At 34.3% G+C, this 23,989-nt stretch overlaps 1 protein-coding gene across 1 annotated transcript in view; it reads right to left on the bottom strand.

Moving 5' to 3' along the window:
* SUZ12 (SUZ12 polycomb repressive complex 2 subunit) overlaps positions 1–23,989 on the bottom strand; it is a 39,803-nt gene that overhangs the window by 8,432 nt on the left and 7,382 nt on the right. Inside the window, exons 4-9 of the mRNA XM_060082062.1 lie at positions 23,442–23,510; positions 13,840–13,889; positions 10,323–10,408; positions 8,338–8,569; positions 7,136–7,229; positions 2,820–2,925 (exon numbers count right to left, since the gene is read on the bottom strand). Coding sequence (XP_059938045.1) covers positions 2,820–2,925; positions 7,136–7,229; positions 8,338–8,569; positions 10,323–10,408; positions 13,840–13,889; positions 23,442–23,510 — 637 coding nt within the window. The remainder of the gene's footprint in view (positions 1–2,819; positions 2,926–7,135; positions 7,230–8,337; positions 8,570–10,322; positions 10,409–13,839; positions 13,890–23,441; positions 23,511–23,989) is intronic.

The following is a 23,989-nucleotide window of genomic DNA, read 5'->3' as shown; positions in this document are numbered from 1 at the left end:
CTCCTTAATTCCTAGGTAACATTTAGCCATATGCCCGAGTCTCTCACCCATCCTCAAGGATTTACCCATTAGAGAGATGATCCCAAATTGGTTCTCCATTCTTTATACTTGAGCTCTAAACACTGCCACTTGGGTATCAAGGTCACCCTGAACTAAAATATGTTTTTAGATGTGAATGTATTATCTTTTCTTTCCTTCTCAGATACAATTATTTTTGTTCCAAGCATTATCAGTCTACTAGTGACCCTAAACTAAAAATTTCAGAATTACATTTGACCCCTATTCTTGCTTCTGCTTTTCTTACATAATCATCAAGTATAGATCCTTACTATCTTATCAGTACAGTATCTTAGCTGCTCTCCCAGCTTCTAATTTTTACTTCCCAATCCATATCCAGGAGACCAAATAATCTTCTCAAAGACTGCTTTCATGCTATTCCCTTTTACAGAAACCTTCAATGGGCTCCTATTTATTTTTACTGCCACACAAGTCTAATCTCCCTCTACATCTTTATTACAAATAATCCTCTTAAAACTATAATTTTAGACTGGAATGAAGTGAAAGTGTAATCATATAAACCAATTTTGACACAGTTGAGTCCATATCTAGGAATTTATCTTATAAAAATACTTGCAATGCAAAAAGATACATGTATGGGTTGGCCAGAAAGTTTGTTTGGGTTTTTTAAGATCTTACGGAAAAATCTGAACGAACTTTTTGGTCAACCCAATACAAGTATACTCACTACAATATTTTTGAAAATGTAAAAAAAATTAAAATAATCAAATTATCCATTGAAGTGACACTGGTTTAGTAAATTATGGGACATTATTTAAAAGAATAACACAGAGCTGTTAAAAAGAAGCAAATCTATATGACCTGACTTAAAAGGATACCCATTTCATATTGCCTCAATTTCTTGGGAAAACCCAACAACTCATATAACAATCCTTATTCTCCCATGGATAAACGTAACAAACTTTAAAAAAGAAATTTAAAACAGCAAGATAATAAATACCTGCAGAAAATTCAAGCACTGTAGATACATATAAAGAAATAAAAATTATTTAAAATCCAATCACCTAGAGGTAACCACTATTATGATTAGTTTTATAAAAGGTGGATGTATTATTATATAAAAATTAAATATCATGGAAATCTTGTCAAAGTATTGTTCTTTCAATGTATCTTTTTAGAGTTAAGGTGTTTCCAATTTTTCACTATTTAAAATTTTCAGGCAAGACTTGTAATCTACATCTTTTCAGTTAAACAGTTACTACCTTGTGACAAAACTGTAGAATGAAAATTAACTGTTACATAAAACTGTTAATAATTATATACACAATCAAAATTTTTATTCGTATCGCCAGTCTGCCCTCCAATAAGGTTATACCAACTTATTCTTACATTAAAGCATTATTTGAGAGCATGTGTCCTCACGTCTCCAACTAGAAACTGTCAACCCTTTTTAACTGTTGTTAAACTAGTAGTCAAAAGTAGTATCTCTGATTTTGTTTGCATATCTTTGAATACTAGTAAGGTTGAATATCTTTTTAAAAGCTTACTGGTCATCTATATTTGTTGCTTTAAAAACTGTCAGACTGTTCTTTATCCATTTTTTTCTAATTAGATTGCTTATGTTTTTATTAACTGCATATTCATATTAGCCTTTTGTTATGTTACAAATATTAGCCCCAGTCCATCATTTGCTTTTAACTTTAGCTTTGTGCAGTATATGATTCACTTTAGTCATTTTCATTTTATGCTTTCTAGCTTTTGTAGCATACCTAGAAGGGCTTTCCTCATAGCAAGATTACATTAATATTCACCTATATTTTTTTCTGAAGTTATATAGTGTGAATTTTCACATTTACATTTATGAGCCTTCTGGAATTTATTAGGTCTAAGTTTATTTCCAGATGGCTAGAGACCAATTCTGTCACATGGATAATGAACAGTTTATCTTTCCCACACAGATCTAACACCTATTTTATCACAGATTAAATTCAAGATATACAGAAAACTATTTCAAGACTACGCTTCAGTGATGTGCTTATCTATTGCTAAGATTTTACCATAAATTTAAGTTCTTTTAACTTTATACTATGTTCTATTATCTGGTAAGTAAAGGTTCTCAGAAAACTTTTCCATAATTTTCCTTAGTATTATTACATATTGTTCTAGGTTAACTTGAGACTAATTTTTTAAGGCCTAAAAATCAGGATTTTGCTTGTGCTGGTACACTGATCTAATATATTTAGAAATAAATGACATTAGTATTCTGCTGAGTCTGCCTATCCAAGAAATGTATGTATGCCTATTTATTTTTTTAAGTCTCTTAGAAGAGTTATTTTAAGCCTGCTTCATCTAAGATTTGAAGATTTCTTGATAAATTTATTAGTCATATGTTACCTGCTGTTACTATGAATGGAATTTAAAATATCAGTTAACATTTATTGAGCACTTATTTTATGCCAGGCACGGTGCTAAGCATCTTTAATCATTTCATTTAACCCATCAATTCTATGCCTCGTTTCACAAATGAGAAAACCGAGACACACAGGGGATTAAGTAATTTGCCAGATGCCACATAGCTAGGAGTGGAGATTTGAAGCTGGCAGTCTGGTTCCAAGGATGATGCCTTCCATTAAATACTCTGACTAGATAATTTTGACTTGTGTTTTTCAAAGTATAAAAAAAAGGACTCTTCCTTCCAACATGAATTCCTTCCAATGTGAATTTGCATTTGGGGAAGAAAACATCAATCAAAAATGGGAGTTCATAACTATAACGTGCTCAGTCTTCTAAGTAGTCCATACCTTCCCATCAAGAATAGTCTCCCATGTTGCTCTTTTCTTGCTTATTGGACATTCTTCCATTTCCTGCATGGCTACTTCATATTCCCCATCTAAAAGCTGTAAGCGCCTGTTAGACAAACACATACACTTTAAAGTAACCTGAGTATTATTGTAAGTACACAAATTCTACATCTTTAGATTTATACTAAAAAGCATTTATTAAATTTATAAACTAGCTTACATACCCAACAAGACTTAAAAATATACCTACACTCCATTCCTGACAAAAGAAATTTTAATGATTTGTACTGATAATTATTACTAGAGAATTATTTCATTACTGTAGCTACTCAGATATAACTTTAAACATTTAAAGTATAATATGCCTAAGGTCTTAAAACTTGCTAAGTTTTAAACGTTAAGTATAAAGCATGTGTGCAGGCTTTATACTTTTAAAATCAAGGTTAACAATGGTGTTATACTTGCCTTAGGGAACCGCTAAGAATTATGTCTCTGTTAACTTTAACTACTGTAAGTACTTGAACTAGAATTCTTGACTTTTATACTTGACCAGTAAACTAATTAACTGTAAGATCCTGGGGGGCACCTGGCACATATAGGTGCTCAATAAACATTTCATAGGTGAATGAATAAATGGAATACTGGTTGAATCGAAGAATCGATTAAATTCTACCCATACTCACAGTATAGTTTTAATGTGTGTGTACATATCTGTGTGTGTATACATAGTTTATGTTATTTTTTCCATACAATTAAACACTACTAACCTAAATACCATTCTTCAACCATACTCAATAATTAATTGTATATCAAGAATCTGGCATCTCTTCATCAGTCTTAGAGAAATTCTATTAGGTGGTATTAGCTGACATTTATTGAGTGCTTACTATGTGCCAGGCACTATTTTAAAGACTTTACAGAGTTCATTTAATCGTCCCAACACCTCTATGAAGTAGATGCTTTTACTCCATTGTGCAGAAGAAGAAACTGAGGCATAGAGAGGGTTAAATAACTTGCCTTAAGATGACACAGTAAGTAGCCAGAGCTAGCAACAGAATCTAGGTAATCTGCCTCCAAAGTCTGACTCTTAACACCAAATGATTTTGAGCCTTAAGAATTTTTGTCTTTATGCTGTGCTACTGAATTTATTCTACTTCAATAATATATCAACAAGGCTGTTCAACTTAATATTTTTAGAAGCTAATTTTATTTACTAATTTGAATAGGTAATACATTAGTATCCTTCTAAAATGGAAAGGACTTTTCCTCCTGCATGTTTACATGACTACATAATATTCTATTTTATGGCTGAACACGTGATAGCTACAATCCAATGTACTCTCCTACCTGTAGTGTATGAAGAGGCCCTTTTCCCCCACAGCCTCATCAACAGTGCTTTATCAAGTTTTTTGATATCTGTCAAACTGGTAAGTGAAAAAATGACATCTCAGTGTACTTTTATATTCAGATGTTTTACCTTTTAGTTGTTTAAAAACCATATATATTTTCTTTTCTTGTAAACATTTTCACGATATCCCTTCCTCATTCTTCTATTGGCCTGTGGTGTTTTTTTTACTTAGTATAACCTTTTTATATTAAAGGAATGAGGCATCTATCTATATATTATGAGTTGAAATTAATTTTCTCCTGACTTGTCATCTTTATTTTGACTTGGCTTATGATGGTGTTTTTGTTTTCAGAAGAAGTTTTTTTATTTCACTCTATATTTCATACTCTTTCAATATGGCTTTTGAATTTTGGTCATTCTTTAAGGAGACTTTAGCTTCTCAGAGATTATAAAAAGAATTTTTAAAACATCTAACTCCTCAGATCTTGGTTGGCAAATACTTCTCCTCTACTGAAAGGAACTACGACCCTTTGAAGAAATAGCCAATTCCAGAGCAGAGGTAGGAAAAGGAGAATGTAAAGCCTGGAACATCTAGAATATTCCAGAAAACAAGGAAATAAATAAATAAAAACAAGTCAAAGGGACTTAGGAGCCTGCTTGGAGGGGCTCCTCCTGACCAAATTTGGGACAATTTGAGCATTAAAATAGCAACATCAATAGATTAAAACAGACTGAATAAAAGTGGAATTTGTTAATCCATACTGATTAAAAAAAAAAGGTTGAGAGAAGGAACGCTCTTCTTCACAGAAAAATGCCAACAAACCAAACATGGAAGAACTGATAGAAAGTTACCATGTGGCCACCGCCACAGAATAATTTATTCAAGTAAGAATCATCAATGGATGCTAAACTATTGCGTTAAAAAAAAAAGACTATTGGGAGAAAAAGGACATTTATCCAGTTTCATGTATTAATTATTACAGAGGTTGCAAATTAATTAATTAAAGTGAAAAGGGACCATTACAATGGAGAAATATGGTAAATACCACTTTAGCCAAGCAATCAAACCTAGTATCAGCTGTGTCTGTGACGTGCACAAAGAACACATCACCAATTAAGTGTTCCTGCCCAAAATGTTTAACCTGAATCTAAACATAAAGAAACAATCACAAAAATCCAAATTGAACGACATTCTGCAAAACTACAGGCCTGTATTTAAAGTGTTGTTATAAAAGGCAAAAAAAAAAAAAAAAAAAAAAAAAAAAGGCTGGAAAACTGTTCCAAATCGAAGGAGACTGAATAGATATGGCAACTGACAGATCGCAATCCTTGACTGGGATGAGTAGGGAACAGAAAAGGACATTATCGAGGAAACTGGGGGGAGAGTATTGTATTTTTTGTATCATGTTAAATTTCCTGAATATGATAGGCGTACTGTGATTATGGAGGGAAATGTCCTTGCTCTTAGGAGATACACTCTGAATGAAGTGTTTATGAATAAGGAACGAAATCCAGTGTCATGATCTAACCCTCAAATGGTTTGTCACAAAAATACACTCACAAATAAAGCAAATGTGGTAAAATGTTAACAACTGATGAATCTAGGTGAAGGGTACATGGGTATTAATTACTACCTGTATTGTTCTTTCAACTTTTTTATAGGTTTGGAAATTTTCAAAAGAAGTTGGGAGAAAATTCTCCCATGATTTCCTCTTGGTACTTTTTTAAAAAGCAGTTTTTTTGTTTTAACGTACAAGGAGTATGTTAATATAAGGTAGAAAGAATTCTTAAAAGAATATAATATACCCCTCCCCTCACGTTGCCTAAAATATATAGAACATCTACCAACACTGATGAAGCCCAGTGTGCAACAGCAGCCTAATTGCTTCTCCCACAGACACAACCCCTATCTCCTAGCATATATATTTCTGTTGTTCTCCATTTAAATTTTTGATCCACATTCAAATTTCTGACTTTAAAAAAAACACTATATTGGTTTCTGCCAGTAACATTAAACGACATTAAGTGGTATATTCTAGGACAATATGGTAGCAAAATCCATGGCATTATTCCTAATCACCTTTGCTTTCCCATTAAAAGCCCTATAACCTTTCTTTACCCTAGTGGCTAATAAGTGGATTACATTAAAGCAACAATTTACTTTTTAAAGAGCAGGAGAAACACACTAATTGCTTTTCTTGGCTCTTTCTCCTATACCTGACCGTGAACTGTGTTAACTACCAGTGAGCAGCCTAGGACAAGAAATCATGACATATTATAGGTTTCATCCTCCAACCCTATCAAAAAAGAGTGCTGTATTTGCTTCCCAGAGGTTCTTTTACTGGCACTAAGATGCTTCATTCCCAAATGAAAACTGTAGAGATGATTATAAATCCAAGTGTTCCTTGCTACCCTGTGCCAGATGCACACAGAGCCACACAATGATGATTACACACACTTTTCTTCCTTAACTCTAGTAAATACATAATCTCAAGATTTGCATGGGGCCCACTTTGTTCAGGTCTCTGCTCAAATATGACCTTTTCTCAGAGGCTTTCTCTACAAAACCACCATTTATTCTCTTTATTTTTCTTCACAGCATTCCCACTAAGTGACATTAGTTGATACAATTTTGGGGGGTGGTGTCTGTTTCCTCCACTAGAAGTTAAGCTCCATGAGGGCAGGGGTTTTGTTGCCTTCTCACCGCCTAAAACAATGTCTGACAAAGAAGAGACACTCAGAAAATACTTGCTGAATAAACAATCTTAACTGAGCCATTCAAATAGTTCCTCATCTGTGTTTATTGCTTTCTATGTGATAAAGAGAAAAGTTCAGTATTTGCAAATTTGTTTTTTCATCCATAAGAATAAAGAGAAACAAAGGCAAAGAAATAGTATCACCACTATATTCTGCTTCAAAATAAAAACATTTCTAAAACATGGGAGCCTTGCTTGTCCATCAACATTACCTGTTTTTATCAAATACTGTCATTTGTGCAACAAATGTTTTTTCCCCATCTTCACGATTTCGTTTTCTTCTAGCTGGAAGTTCTTCATTGACATCTGAATTTGACAAACATTTCTCATGAATCAAATATTCAAGCAAAAACATATTTATGATATATAGTCCCTTCACATAACATACTACATTAATCCCAAATGAGGTACAAATAAACTTAAGTTACAATATAATAATATCCAAACACTCTTCAACTTTATGTCTCAACCTTATGTCCTTACTTTTTGATATTGACATTATTAACCCCACATTTTTGCAAATATTATTTTCTGTTCAGAATGATCTTTATTTCTAGGCAAGGAGAAAAAAACCCTCCTCATTCATGGTTACTTTCCAGGAACTTCAAAGGATACTTCAAGACTCAAAGATTATTTCTTCCAAGGTGCTTCTCCCCTGAACTTCACAAATACCTCTATTATACCACATATCATTTAGCTGCAATTATATTTTATGTTTATCTCCATACTCTAGGTTATGAGCCTTTGGAAGATGGGACTGGATTTTTTAATCATCTTTGTGTCCCCAGCACCTATATGTTGTTTGAATGATTACCTCAAAGGTGGATTCAGAACTGTTGGGAGGATACAAGGATAGATGTATGGTAAGTATAATAAAATGTTAACTGTAGACTCTAAGTGGTGGGTAGATAGGTGTTCACTACCAAATTCTTTTGTCTGTTCTGTATGTATGAAAATTTTCACAATAAAATGTTGAGGGGGGAATGAATTCATTGTTTGCTGAGAGACTAATTTAAATACCAGTCTTTTCCATCCAGTGTTCAATATATATATATATATTTTTTTTTTTTTTTGCTGCATGTAATGTTTCATCATACAATGAGAATTTTACAGATTAAATACCTAGTACAACACAATAGCCAAAAGCCTAAGAGCAAGGCCTATCTACCATAAAATTAATTATCTCATTAGACTATAAGAGATTTGCAAATAAATAAAGGCCATGCTATTAGAACACATGCGTTTATTTCTAGTTCTGCACCATTTTTCCTCTAATTATGAAAATAACTAAAACAAGGAATATTCTGTACACAATTATGAATACTACGAAGATGTATTAGTTCAATCATTTTCACTGATCACCTTAATAATCTCCAACAACAAAATCTAGTAAAATTATTAAAATAAAAATTACCAATATTTTCATTGGTTTCTCCATTAATCATTCCATTAAACTCTCTTCTTCCTGGACGAGTCACTCTAAATAGCAATGAGTAAGACTTCACCATATGGCTGTTACTAGGTTCAAATTCATTACTGGAAACTGCAAGGGACGGGAAATTTCCAGGTTTTGTTTGATTGAGGTCAGGATTCAAAGGCACCTGCTTTTTACCTGTAGGAACTTGCCTTATTGGACAACTTACATCCTGCAAAGGCAAAGATTATTATATTTATTTATGCATATGCAATTGTAAGAATTACCATAAAACCTCTAATCACAGCTATAGGAAATATGGTATAGGCCATGATTTCCAAATGGCATGCTAAAATTCTAACCGTACGTCTGAAAATTGTGATGAAGCAAAAAGAAAATTTGGATCAGCTATCTTTCAAATATTAGCACAATTGAGGATATCCTCAATATAATGAAAATAATGATATAATAGTATATCTAATATTTAGCTGATGGTCATCTGAAAGTTTTAAGTTAGAAATATAGAACTAAAACCATGCTTAAAATATTACAACTCATGTAAATTAATCTTTTCCCCTTAAATATTCTATTTTAATAAAATGACTGATAGGACTATTAAAAATGAAAAAGATTATTACAATAACCCCATTGTCAACAACACTGAGAAACAGTAAATCCATATATTTAAATATATTGTTTATAAGAAGTAACATTAATCATCTTATGAGTAATGTTCTGTAATTCTATAACTAGAGTTATGCTGAAAGAGCAAAGTTGAAAAATTGCAAGATGCAGAAGACCCTTTTAACAAAAAATATAGTACATATTTTAGGTAACTTCTTTTTAAAAACAAACAGAATACATGCTATGGTCTTAAAATTCTGCTCTACAAGAATATAAAATGAGAAAAATAAAAGTCTCCTCCACCCCCAGGTCTTATACTCCAGAGAAGACTAATATTAGCAATTGGTTGTATATATCCTTTGAAGGAAACATTTACGCCTATTATTTTTTTTAACACAATAAGGATCGTACTATAGTTACAGGCACATATTATCTTGAATTTTCACATCACTACTTGCTGTGTATGGGGTTGGGTGGGAGCGTGGAGTATTACCAACTAACTTCATAGAGTTTTTGATACGTACTTACACTGCTGTCTCCCATCACCTTAGTCTATCACATACCAATGCTCTAGCAGTTTTCACCATAGCACCTTACTGTGATTGATTTTGGAAAAGCATGAGCAATCAGAATCTCTACACAGGTCATTCCTTTTTTTTTTTTTTTTTGGTCTCACCACATGGCTTGTGGGCTTTTACTTCCCCGACGAGGGATCGAGCCCAGGCCCTCTGCAGTGGGAGCATGAAGTCCTAACCACTGGACCGCCAGGGAATTCCCTCCCATTCTTAAAATACCCAAGGACTTAAGGCTACTAAAAGTATATCTGTTGGCTTTGGTGGGTTGCCCAGGAAATTTAACCACCATAATACTTGTTTCTATGGTGAAATGATTTCATCTTATAAATAAAAATTTGAAGCAATATATTTATAAGTTAATGGCTGATAATGCTAGAAACAGAAATTTCTTTGCCTGAGAGTAGTGTTACAAGATAATCCTTTTGGGAAAAACTCTCTCTTAGCCCTTATTTAAAACATTAATGTGTATAAATAGCTAAAACAAATAAGCTAAGAGACTGGAGTGGCAGGAAGCAAATGAATTTATGTCCTAAGGTGCTAAAAGACAGCTTCTTCCCTTCACTGTCATACTCCTGTAACAGAAAGTTTTATGCAGATACCTACAGCCAGATTAGAAAAAACATGAAGATATGGGAGGTTGGCAAAAGATGTTATCAGTTTTACAATTCAGCCATCAACATATTTAAAAGCTTTTAAGGTTTATATGCATAAACAATATATATGCATAAACATATTCAATGAAAAAAATTATTCCATTTCATCTACCAGTATAATCCTATACATTACCTTTCTTTTTTTGTGGCAAACTTTCACAAGCAGGACTTCCAGGGTAACAGAATTTTGTTCATTTTCTGAATTTTGTGATGGCTTATCTAAATAGAAAATCAATACTTTAAAATCGATTTTACACTTGATCTTAGACAAAAGGCCGAGAAGTGATTAAAATCTATTTAAAAAAAATAGTATTCATTTTCCTAAGAAGTCTGAGAATTTACAAAAAAGACTTCCTATAATGAAGTCTTCTCAGAAGTTTACTCATTCCTTTTTCCCAAAATCAGTTTCAAATTTGACAAATACAGTTAAGGCTTCTTAGTAGAAAGCACAAATGAAATAGTTCAGGAGAGGTAACACACAAAATAAACATTAAATTTTTTTTCCTTCTTCTAAAATCTATTAGAAAAATTATTTAGTTTAAGATACATTTAAATTGAACTCGTTACTATTTTACATATTTCATTTCATTTTGAATGCTCAGATATTTAAACTAAAAGGCTCTTTTTGTTGTTGTTGTCTTGTTTTTTTTGTTTTTGCGGTACGCGGGCCTCTCACTGTTGTGGCCTCTCCCGTTGTGAGGCACAGGCTCTGGACGCGCAGGCCCAGCGGCCATGGTTCACAGGCCCATGGAAGTTGGAAAGAACTCGCGGCATGTGGAATCTTCCCAGACCGGGGCACGAACCCGTGTCCCTGCATCGGCAGGCGGACTCTCAACCACTGTGCCACCAGGGAAGCCCACTAAAAGGCTCTTTGATTTGATCAAAACTTATAACCAAAGGGATTAAAAAAAGTTTTCAAAAAATATTAAACATAAAACTTACATGCCTAAATGGGATAGCAAAAATCAAGATATTATTTACTACCTAGGGAAATCTCTTGGTTTATAATGTTTAGGAAATTTAATTTTAAAGTAATAGTCTATATTCTCTATATCAATGAACTAACAAAGGCGCTTCTGCAAATTAAGGTTCCAGAATACTTCCCTACAGCTTGTCTTTAATCCCAAAGGCATTAATAGTCCAAAAAACTTAAATATTTAATCATTCATTCATCATTAAGTTCCTAATATATCAAACTATTATGTACTTCTATATAGTTCTCTATATATTATAAATAAATCCATAAACATATACAGAAATAAAATAATTTTTGTTCTGAGATTTTGGACAATACTTCTTTCTACTTGAAAACATTCTTCTTACTCAGGGTGTATACATAAAATACATTTCAATCAGTCTCTTGAAAGTTGCATCCAGGATAAAAATAATTTAATATACCAAAAAATAACCGAATATCTAAAATGCAGTAACAAAAATACTCTGAACAATACTCACCATGAAAATAGTACCCTAATAATCTTTGTGTATTCATTCTAAGCAGTCTCAAGTAGTAATTGCTAAACAAAAGTCTTCATTTAAAAACAAAAGAAAAAATAATCATATTTTAGGGATTGTGATGGTGCTTTTCTATCCTGATTTCTTAAAAATATTATATCTTAAAAAAAACTACGAATATACCTTGAATAGACAAGGGAGGCAATATATCTGCTTCTTTCCAACTTCCACTAATTTCAAAGTTATAATGGGAAATTATTTTCTGGAAATAGAAGTATCAACAGAGTTTACTTTCTCATTTACTTCAGTAATATCAAGAAAATAAAGTTCAAGTGAATTAGTGCAATTTTTGAACTTTTTTGTCATGTAGATGGGAAAAAAGTTTATCGTACCATGTTCCAGTTAATTTCAACTAATTAATTCAAGTAAATTCAATTACTATTAATTAATCAAATAATATTAATTACTAAGTATTATTCTATTAATATCCATCAATGATTTCAGTGATGAATAATTTATGTTTTATAGAAGTCCCTGAGAACAAAGGGCTAACAAACCTATAAAATTCAAATTATAAGCTTCTAAAGTATTAGAGCTCATGTACTTTTTAAGTATCACAGAAGACCAAGTATGATGAATGATTAGAAATATGAACTCTACAAGATGATTATAAATGATTTAGGAGGAAAAAAAACATGAAAATGCTACTGAGGTTACTGCTATATAAAAAAAATAGACCAGATATAAGGCAAAACTAGAAGTAAAGTTACATTAGCTGCTAATACATATATGACCAGACTTCAAATTTCTTACATTGAAAACCTGACTAGTTATCAAACTGTTCTAATATAACCATTCTGCTTATTATTAAACTTTGTTTCTTACTAAACAATACCAAGGATGACCAACTTGACCTATTTCTTATAAAGGTTTTATTCCATTACATGATTATTAAAGGATACACACACAAATTTAAGATGGACAAGCCTAGAGGCATTTTATCCATTCTGAAACCAACTGAAACTTTACCCAGTATGCTTTCACCTCTTTTAATGAATTAACATTTAAGACTATATAATTTTCTTTATATAATATCTAACACATTGATATATCCCATTGGTAGCAGTGGTTGTTTCAGTTGTCTTATTATTGTATTAAAAAAATACTCAAAATGTATATGCAGAAAAGGGTCCTACTCAGGAGACTCTTCACCTATTCCAGGTTCTAAGGCAATTAATTACAATTCTCATCATAAGTCTTTATAATCTAAAGTTCGAAAAACATTGGAAATAAAAAATCTACGAAATTTAATTTCATTACAAGTCCTTCCCATTATTTTCCACTTACGATCTTTGGAAAGATGATGGCTCTAAGTTGGGTAAGATAATGTTACACAGCATTTTTTAAACTGCAATACTTAGAGCCCTAAAAGGTACGGTTGAGCGGTAAGAGCTGGAATTTCATCTATTTAGATATGAGCCAGATGAAGCTAACGTTTACCTTCAAGAATGATCCCACAAAGCACTGATTATTTTAACAATTAAAAAATCTACTTAAAACTTAAATAGACAGCAAGACAGCAATAAGAAAACCAGGCGATGAACACAACCTTATGTATAAAGTCTACCTACAATTTTTAAAAACTTTTAAGGCAGAGTTTCTTATTTATTTTTATTGAAGTGTAGTTGATTTACAACGTTGTGCCAACCTCTGCTGTACAGCAAAGTGACTCAGTTACACACATATATATTGACATTCTTTTTTTTTTTCTCACATTCTTTTTTTAAAGCCAGAGTTTCTTAAAACTTGCTCCTCAGACAACCAACTTCTGAATTACCTTGGTGCTTTATTAAAATGCAGACTCCTAAGCTCCACCAAAACCCTGCAAGATCTGAGTCCCTGTAGGGTCCAGGTATATGTATTTCAAACAAACTGTCAAAATGTTTCTACACACACTAAAATTTAAGAACTACTACTTTTAAAGTTTAATGAGTTGCAAGTTACCTCCTCCATATCCCACCATTGACCAAATAAAGCAATAATTGAAACTGTTGGAGAAATCCACTAAAGAGAAATTAAATTATCAACATCAACATCTTTTCCATTAAATATAATTTTATGAATTTACATGCAATTTTATTTTTCAGTCACAAAGGTGTTTTGTTGTTAGAATGCCAATATGTTTAAGTACATACCATTTTTGTGGAAGAAACCAGTAAATGTAAGCTGCAGATGAGCTGACAAGCTAAACAGAACAAAAAAATTTTATCACTTTAATATTCTGTAATAAAAATAACCTAAAATTTAAAATATAACACTGAAATCAAAGCTACTTCAGCTAATTTATAAACATTTGGCTGTCTAATTCTTAACTCTGTTCAAGCCCATGACTCCATGCTCTCCCTGTTAAGTATGACACCCAAAACTGTGTTTATACACATTAAAAACACACACATATGTACACACACACACACACACAAATAAAAACAAAAACACCAAAGAAGCAAGGCAGAAAAAAACAGACCACCAAATAAGAGGCAAGATAATTTACTGTGCTTTAGTGTTCTACTTATAAAATGGGGACAGGTTTCCCTCCCCACCCGTCAAAATGGTAGCTGAATCCAGGCAAAAGTGTTTGAGTATTTTCAAGCTACGGAATTTCAGCCTCCTAACAAATGATGCAGAACCATCACTTTCTACTTCAATTAGGGATGAAATACACAATCACAAATCTGCTATAGATTTGTAATTTACTGTTTCAACTTGTCATTTTCACTTTTAGTTTTAGAAGCAATGAAAAGGAAGCATAAACTATAATGATCCTTTTGTTTTGAAAAATATTTACTACCAATGGAAAAACTATTAAGTTGGGATAGACTAAGCAAAAACATCAACAGGCTTTTGTAGTACCTTTAAACTGGAAAAAGAGCAATCTATCTCGTGATCAGGAGCCATTCATAACTTTCCAGAACAGATGTTGGGAAAAGGGAAGCAGTACTTTTACTCAAGAAATTTACTATAGAATCAAAGTAAATAGCAGTAAAAGGGCAATAGGGATCAATAAAGGGTACTTTTTTTTTTTAATGATGGTGACAATCTACGCATTCTTATAATCAGAGGGGAAGAGTTATGTAAAGATTTTGAGGCAAGAGAGCATTAAGGAACAAGTAATGACTGGAAATGAGGACATATTATAAAGAGGTTAGCTTTGTAACTTTGCCCAGGACTCTTCTTCTTAGAGAAACAGGAGGTAAGTGAGATATTTCAACAGAAGATGTGAGGATGCCTCTATTTTCTTAGTGAGGTAATCTATGAAAGTGTATGCTAAAAAAACTACAGGGTGGGGGTCCTGAAGGGCATTTCTAGAACGATACTAAGAAAAGTATGCTAGGATATCAGTAGAGAGCAAAATGACTATGGTGGAGTAAAAGTGTAAGGGTTCAAGCAGAGTTAGAAAGCATAAACATAGAAAGGAAAAACTAAGAATAGCAACTATAACTTAAGTATCAAGAAAATAAAATGGGGGGCTTCCCTGGTGGCGCAGTGGTTGAAAATCTGCCTGCTAATGCAGGGGACACGGGTTCGAGCCCTGGTCTGGGAGGATCCCACATGCCGTGGAGCAACTAGGCCCGTGAGCCACAACTACTGAGGCTGCGCGTCTAGAGCCTGTGCTCCACAACAACCGAGGCCACGATAGTGAGAGGCCCGCGCACCGCGATGAAGAGTGGCCCCCGCTTGCCACAACTAGAGAAAGCCCTCGCACAGAAATGAAGACCCAACACAGCAAAAATAAATAAATTAATTAACAAACTCCTACCCCCAACATTTAAAAAAAGAAAAGAAAATGGGATTCTTGAAAACAGGTAATTCGTGTATATTACTTTCTGACACATATCAGATACATTTCAAAAAAAAAAAAAACACAGCAGCGCGAGTGGGGAGTTGACTATAAACAGGGCATGAGGGAATCTGTAGGGTTTATCTTAATTGTAGTGGTTGTTACCTGACTGAATGCATCAGAACTATACACCAAAGAGTGAATTGGACTGCATATAATTCATACCTCAAAAAAAAAAAAAGTACAGGGCTTCCCTGGTGGTGCAGTGGTTGAGAGTCCGCCTGCCGATGCAGGGGACACGGGTTCGTGCCCCGGTCCGGGAGGATCCCACATGCTGCAGAGCGGCTGGGTCCGTGAACCATGGCCGCTGAGCCTGCGCGTCCGGAGCCTGTGCTCCGCAACGGGAGAGGCCGCAACAGTGAGAGGCCCATGTACCACAAAAAAGAAAAAAAAAAAAAAAAAGTACATTAAGGGGATCAACTGTAAAGGAGCTCAAAGGACTTTTTCAAGGTAATGAAAATGTTCTATATCTTAATTGTGGTTATGCTTGTGCGAATGCATACATTTGTCAAAACTCAAACAATATACTTAGGGTGAGTGTACTTTATTGAATGTTAATTATACCCAAAGTTGATTTTTAAAAAGTATATCTACCATCTATGAAACCTACATGCCATTTTACTAAAAGATAATTGGCATTTTCCTATCAAAACTGTTCCATAAATGTAATCTACAATGCAGAATTGGGGAAACTCCAAAACAAAACTGAAAGAAATATTCTACAGTTTCCATGTTAGAAGATAATCCATTAGTCACAACCAGTCTATCCGATTCTTTTTTTTTTTTTTGCGGTACGCGGGCCTCTCACTGTTATGGCCTCTCCTGTTGCAGAGCACAGGCTCCAGACGCGCAGGCTCAGCGGCCATGGCTCATGGGTCCAGCCGCTCCACAGCATGTGGGATCTTCCCGGACCAGGGCACAAACCCATGTCCCCTGCATCGGCAGGCAGACTCTCAACCACTGCGCCACCAGGGAAGCCCAGTCTATCCTATTCTTAGTTGCTTCAGTTAAACCTACATACTAAGGCCAGGTAAATTTTCTTAAAGTGATTTTGTATGAATCATTCCTTTCTCCAGTTTTCTAATGGGTCCCCAACTGCGAAATCTTTTCTCTAACTGCTGTCTGTAATATGGTTCCCATTCCTTTTTACCTCTACTAAAGCCATATACAGGAAAGTAGAATAGGATGACAAAATCCAAGCTTGAATTCTGGCTCCAGTTATTAGCTGTGACCTGATATCTATAAAATGAGATAACCTCTCTCAAGATTTTGAGGCTTGGATAAAATACTAAACAATCCATCAAAATACCCTCTCCCTCTTCAACAAAGACCCATCCCCAAACATCCCAGAGCTTAATTTCCTTTACAAGCACTTGTATTTACCACTTTTTTGTCACAATTTTTTCACACACATTCTCTTTTGACATATCAGTGTCCTTAGCACCTAGCAGTCTCTTACAGAAAGGCACTCAACAAATGATTTTCAAAAGGAAAATGATGTCCTCCCTAGAGTAATAAGATTTTTAAGGTTAGGGATCAGGACCCATTATACTGTAGTACTTATAATATTATTTACATTGTTTTTATAGGGAATGCGATTCTAAGTTCCAACTGTGAAATGACAGAAATACTTTGCATTGATCTACCCCAGAAAATATTTTAAATTAGTGTTATTCAAAACGTGGTCTGCAAACTGAGGTCATTCGGGAAACTGTTACCATTCCACAAGGCAAGAAGTTGAGAATAAGACTTTAACCACTTTCATAAAAACATAACATTGCCATAACATCCAAGTATGTGATCAGTACATTTACAAAAGTATCCATCTACAAAAGACTGGAAATTAAAAACAAACAAAAAGGTCGCCAAAGGATGGTCTGAGACACAGTTTTAATTGCTACATAAGTTAAATAAGATGGCAAGCACATTCAGCCACCATTATGTTTCTTTGAGAAAAGGAATTCCAAATTTCAATTTACCAACTTAAAAAACAAACGGGAATGTGATTTGCTATGCACAATTTCCCCTCCTCCTTCCCTTCCTAAAAGTAAACACTCTTGATATGTACCTAGAATAAAATGTAACAATGAGGCCTAGTTGATGGCTGAGTCCAAGGAAAAAGGGCAGTTTTCTTTCCCTTTCTGATTTACCCTCTTCCCTCTCTTGTGGCTACTGTGTCCACATCTTAATTGGTTAAACTGGATCAGAAGAAGGGAATGAGAAGAAGGGAATAAAGAAACATGGTCAGGCCTATTTAGTTTTAGGCAGCAAAGGATCTAGCTTAGATGATCAAGATAAGATATCAGATAAGGATTTGGTTCATCTTTGTGATGTGTTCCCTATCCGTATCTTAGGAAGCAAGCAATATGGCAATAGGAAACTAGAGGGGGAATGTGAAATTTGGGGATAAGATTCTAAACACAAGTACCTGACAATTCTAAAGAAGTCTGCAGAACAAGGTTAAGTAAATTTAAATTCATAAGGGACTAACATTTTGAGATGAGAGGAAACTCAAGTTTTAAGAACAGCCAGATCCCACAGAAGGACCAACATTTTTATGCAGGAAAGAAACCAAGATTTGTACCTTGAATTTGTACACACTAATCTCACAGTGGCAGGTGTAAGGCTTCATTTCTAGGGTCATGGCTGTATCACCTCAAAATAGCCCAAGTGTGATGATAAGCTATTTGGCATCTACACTGTTACATTCATGCTATGATGTATTATAAAGCTGAGGAATTGGTGACTGCATCAAGCCCATTATTCTGGAATCCAATGTCTCTTTACAGGTTCAGACCTAAGGATGAGAACACTTTGTAGTGAGAAGATAAAGTTGAATGAGGGGTGGGAGTCCATTACATATAAATGAATCACCTCCCAGAAGTATCCTAGACAGAACATAAAGGGATTATTGTAAAGCCAAAGATTATACAAGAAGGAACATTTAAAAAATTTGTTCCTATCTGGGCTCATTATATCTGGCCTCATTATATAGTGTATATATGTATACATATACATAATATATATGAAAACTGTAAATGTTAAGATGACTAGTGTTCTTATTAGTATATTGCTTCACACCGAAGACTATGTATCGAGCTGTTTCTAAAAGTTGTTTATTTTCTTTAAGAGTGAAAAAACAGCCACTGCATTCAGGAAAAAAGAAAGTCAATAGAGATATGATTGTTTGGGGGAAAAAAAATTTGTTCTTAAATACTTAGATTTTAAGAATCCTATACGTTCAGTGGTGAATGATAAGGCATCTTCAGGAGTAGGTATGTACAAAGAAATCTATGGCCTAGATTCTGAAAAACGAACAAAACTTAAGTTTGAAAAAATGCTGGTTTGAAAACAACTTCAAAACTTACAATCAAGATGGAACTGTTAAAAAAAAAAAAAGAGAGAGAAAGGGGAGGAAGACATCAGATCTTATTATGGTGGAAAAGACAATCAACTTAAGAAGCAGCTTGAAGTTTTAAAAATGCAGCTATATCTGCAAAAGAGGTGGCTAGGGAAACACCATAAATGCAATATATCTATTTAAAATAATTTATGGCTTTCTTAGGATAAAGACCAACATCCTTAAATAGCCTACGAAGCTCTGCATTATCTGGTCATGGCCATCTGCTCTAGCCTCATCAAATGTCACTCTCCCTACTCTCTAGTCAGCGACTCTGGCCTCAAATGAGGTTATGTATAATATTCCCTTTATCGAGAATCACCTATCTGCTCACCCTCTATCCCCATTTTACTCCTATATTCATGTTTCAAATCTCAGCTCATTTCTTCAGGGAAGCCCTCACTGAACATCACTGTTCCCAAATCCAACTTTCAAACAAGAGCTGATTCTCCTGCTTTATACACCCATAGTTTCCCTATGTGCATTTTTCTTTCCCAGCACTTATTTTATAATTATATTTATTATACAATTATGTCTTTTTCTCCTAAATGCCGATAAGTTCCATACAGGCAAGGTCTTCATCTGTTTTGCTCATCATTATATCCCCTAGGACTTAGTATAGTGTCTGGGTCATGGTACACTAAGGAAATGGGAATCCCAGAAAAAAATCCCAAACTTTGTTACAGTACAAAAAGATGATAAAAGGAAGATTACTAATTCAAAAGTTTAGGTTGTAATAACAACAACAAAAAGTGATGAAAGGTACTTTACCTTATCAACCTACTAAAAACATAGGTTTGAAAATATATCTAGTAGATGTTCTAGTTCAGTTACCTTTGGAGGGGATTTCTCCAGCTACTAACAGTGGACCAGGAACAGAAAATGATTAAGTGGAAATGCTTCTAATTTGACCACAGGAAATACTTTTGGAAGCAATTCCAATTTGGGAATCTTTTCATGATACCTTTCAGTCAGTGGAGATGCACTTAGAAGACAAGAGATATGACTAGAGAATTCCAAAATTGGTAGGATTAATAGCCCAAGAGACCCCCTGGGATCCTGCTAGAACAGAAAACTACACAAAGATCAGAGATTTATACCAATAAACCATGGTGCTTGGTCAAAACTCAAAATAAATTCAAAACCCACAATATACTGGCATGCCAGAAACAAGAGATGGAGAAGATAGAATATAAGGCATTATATCAGAAATCCTAAAAAGAAAATAAAGATATTTTAAATATACATAACCACACCAAAAGAGCAAGGAGAAAGATTAGGAAAAACCTGGAGACTAAAGGTTTGGTCACTAGACTATGTGAAAAACCTGGTCAAATAGTGTGACCACTATGAATTTCTAAAATTTGCTAATTGTTGTGGAGTTTCAGAAGCCACTGTTCAAGAAAAGAAACAATCTTCATAGTTGGTGGGTGTTATGGTTGAGTTTTAAGGTTACAAATGCAATTCTGGTCTATTGTCACAATTGGATACCTTAAAGAAGTGAAAACCATAAAATGTCCCATGTTTCTTTCTTCTCTCGGCTCCTTCCCCTAATAAATTTCTGCCATTATCTGCGACAAGCAAGACAAATATAGATCTAGAGTATAAAACACAAAAAAGATCCTGGGACACCAACTTTATTTTGCACAGACAATGCCAGGAATTTGGTTTTGTTTATAAGTCACTACAACTGTCATAAACAGGTCAGGCATTTGACTGTTCTAAGCTTTGGGCTGTAGTACTATAGTAATTTGGGGTAGCTTGATATTCTCCTGGAACTTTGAGAATGAAATACATTGGGTTTGAGAGTGGAGACATTAAAACTGTGGAAGTACTAAAAGAACATGAGTTCCAGTGGAAGACATCCAGATAGTAGCTACTGAACAGACCCAGGATCCAATTAAACTGAACAAGATCTCTATGTTTGAGATGGTAAAGAATAAAAATATAGATGGAAATACCTTTTTGTATATGATTTAAGATTTTAACATCTACTAATTAACGACATGGAACAACAAAGGTTTATTTTGTTCTCTCAGAGAATTTGCCCATAGATTTTACAAGTAAAGTTTTACAATGCTGGCATTATATACTGGTGTCTAGAGAACTTCTTACAATCCTATGTGATAAGTTTAGTAGACCTATTGGTCTACTAAACCAACTGTGCCCAATTTGAGATGAGAAATACACTGAAGAAATTTAATAATATAGGGCCTTGGGGGTAAACTTAAAATGAAGCAATTTCTCAATTAATTTTAGTGACTCGGGGAGCAACAATGAGACGTTCATAAAGATGGGGGCCAGGGGGGTGGTTGAAGCACCTAGTACAGTAACTCAGTACCTCCTGGGCCTAAAGTGCCTCACTGGGTATTAAATAAGCATGGTCAGCTCCAACAGAGTTAGGTCTGTTTCAAAAAAAAAAAAAAAAAAAAGATCTTGGGTGTTGAAATGACCAACTTACTGGTCCCAGCTAGATCCTAAAGAATGAAAAAGTTGTTTTTCAAAATTACAAGCAGGAATTCGATGCAACCCTCTGATGTTTCTGTGAGTTGGTTAACAATACCCCTCTTATAGTACTGGCCTAGCTACTGAACCCACTGGGTCGAAAGAAATAAAATTATTGGGTGAGTGATTATTCAGAGAGAACTGACCAGTATAATCTATCTTCCTCACAACACACATTATAAAGGAAGTTCTGTAATATTTATCAAAGCCAGTGTCACAAGGAGATAGTAGTAAGGTTTAGCAGGGATGAAGGTGGAATCCTGATGGGAAAGATGAAGAAAAGGGTCAAGTTTTCTTCTTCTTGGTTCATTCTTCCTTCTCACATGAGCCCTGAAAGACCTGGAGGGCAAACTATTAAGGTGTTTAGGAGAAAAGAAGTGAGGATGTCAGATCAGGCTCTGACTATAGCTTTATACTTTAAGTTAAAAAGGCCCTGAGGATCCCAAAAGCTCTGTCCAGGGTAGGTGAACAGTCAATGATCTGGAATAGAAATTCAAGCAAAGAATAGAGAGTCCATAGCTGGGAATATTCTCAGTCTTTATAAACCTGTATTGTAAGGTATTCCTTGGGCAATAATAGATTAGGTAAAGATTTGGGAATGGACTATCAAAGTTTATTTACAAATCAAGATTGCCTAGATATGGAAATATAAATTACACTTCAGTCCTACAAGACTGCGAGATACTGATACAAAAATTTTTAAATGCAATAAAGAAATTCCAGTAACAAAATAATCTAATTGAAAAGGCGAACTTAAAATAAAAGCAATTGAAAAATTACATCTTATACTAGTCACAAAAATGAGAAAGCATAAATGAAGCATCATTAAGTCAGTGTACATCCTATCTAAATTGGTAAGATATGATTTAAAACTTCAAGAGAAAAAGAAAAATCCATGTGGCAATTTTCCCAATTCCATTTTTTTTTTTATCTAGTATTTTTAGTTCTACATTCTTCCTAAAAGTAGTCAATGAATAAACAAATACCACCCAAGTCCCTGTTTCTCTTTAGAATAATATTCAACTTTCTTTAGTTTACATATGAAAGAATAAATAGAAGCATACTGTCGAGGAATGGAAGCATACTGTGTAGCCTAGGCAGATATTAGGCTAGTCAGAACATTTAGGGATTAGTTCTGGGTAACACATGTGAAAACAGACAATAAGATTCCATCCAAAGGGCCAGGTTTCTGAAACTATCATGTGATAAACATATTTCAAATATAAACTAAAGTTAAGAATATTTTGCCTGAAAGATGTAAATAAGAGCAAGGACAAGATGGGAAAAAAAAAGAGAGAGCCTCTCTCAGAATTGTAGATGATTACTTAGAAGAGATGTGATGTTGTGAAGCACCTGGCACAGCACCTAGTGTATACATTGAGTATACCATAAAAAATGAGTCTCTGGGGCTTCCGTGGTGGTGCAGTGGTTGAGAGTCTGTCTGCCAAAGCAGGGGACACGGGTTCGTGGCCTGGTCTGGGAAGATCCCACATGCCGCGGAGCGGCTGGGCCCGTGAGCCATGGATGCTGAGCCTGCGCGTCCGGAGCCTGTGCTCCGCAACGGGAGAGGCCACAACACTGAGAGGCCCGCGTACCACAGAAAAATAAATAAATAAATAAAAATAAAAATAAATGAGTCTCCATCATTCTTTAGATGAGGTAGTAGGATTAATACTAACTACAGAAGTTACAAAAACTTTGATTCAGAATGCAAGAAATTGGTAGTAGAGAAAAACAATAATGAACAGAACTGCCTTAGAAAACAGTGAGTTCCCAGCATCAGAGATATTCAAGATGAGGCTTAAGAACTGATTCTCTGCCAGGGATGCTACAGAAGAAGTAATCCCTGATTTGTGAATGAGTTTGGACCAACTGACATCTAAGGTTCATTCTAACTCCTTACAATATTGAGGTGAGCACTAGGAAAATGATCACTGTACTTTTTCCTCTTTCCTGAAGTATGTCACTTTATGTAAACTTATAGGTTATCTTACCTATGAGATTCTTGCTCTCCTTTCATTTTCTCTACTTTTGATAACATATCATCAACTTTAAATGTTTTCCTGGAAGAAACAGATAAACAAAATAATCACTTCTCAACTGGGAAAAACAAACAAATTACACTTTATTGTCACTATAATAGGCAAGTTGGAGATCTGATTTTATTTATAATAAGATAAATTATGGGATGGTTAGCCGTAACAATGAATACTATCCAGACAGTGTATGTTGTAATACAGCAAACAAGCCTTCAAGTCCCATCTCAAATGCTAACTTTTCCACGAAACCTTTTGTAATTATTCCCAAACCAGAGTGATTTTTCCCTACCTATGGCACTTGGTTCACATTTATTTTGACATTTAGTCTCCTAAATGTGAAACTTGCATCAATATTTTATTTCTACTAGATTATTAGCTCCTAAAGGGCAGAGATTTGTTTTCTTCAAGGAAAGCCACATAGTGCTTGGCATATTGCCTTATACTTGGTAGGTGTTCAAGCATTTGTTGGACTGAGCCAAACAAATGCAAATTATGTATATTTT

The sequence above is a fragment of the Mesoplodon densirostris genome, chromosome 18 (genome assembly GCF_025265405.1).
Source record: "Mesoplodon densirostris isolate mMesDen1 chromosome 18, mMesDen1 primary haplotype, whole genome shotgun sequence".
NCBI lineage: Eukaryota > Metazoa > Chordata > Mammalia > Artiodactyla > Ziphiidae > Mesoplodon > Mesoplodon densirostris.
The sequence above is the reverse complement of the archived record's forward strand: the minus strand, read 5'-3'. Positions and strand labels throughout refer to the sequence as shown.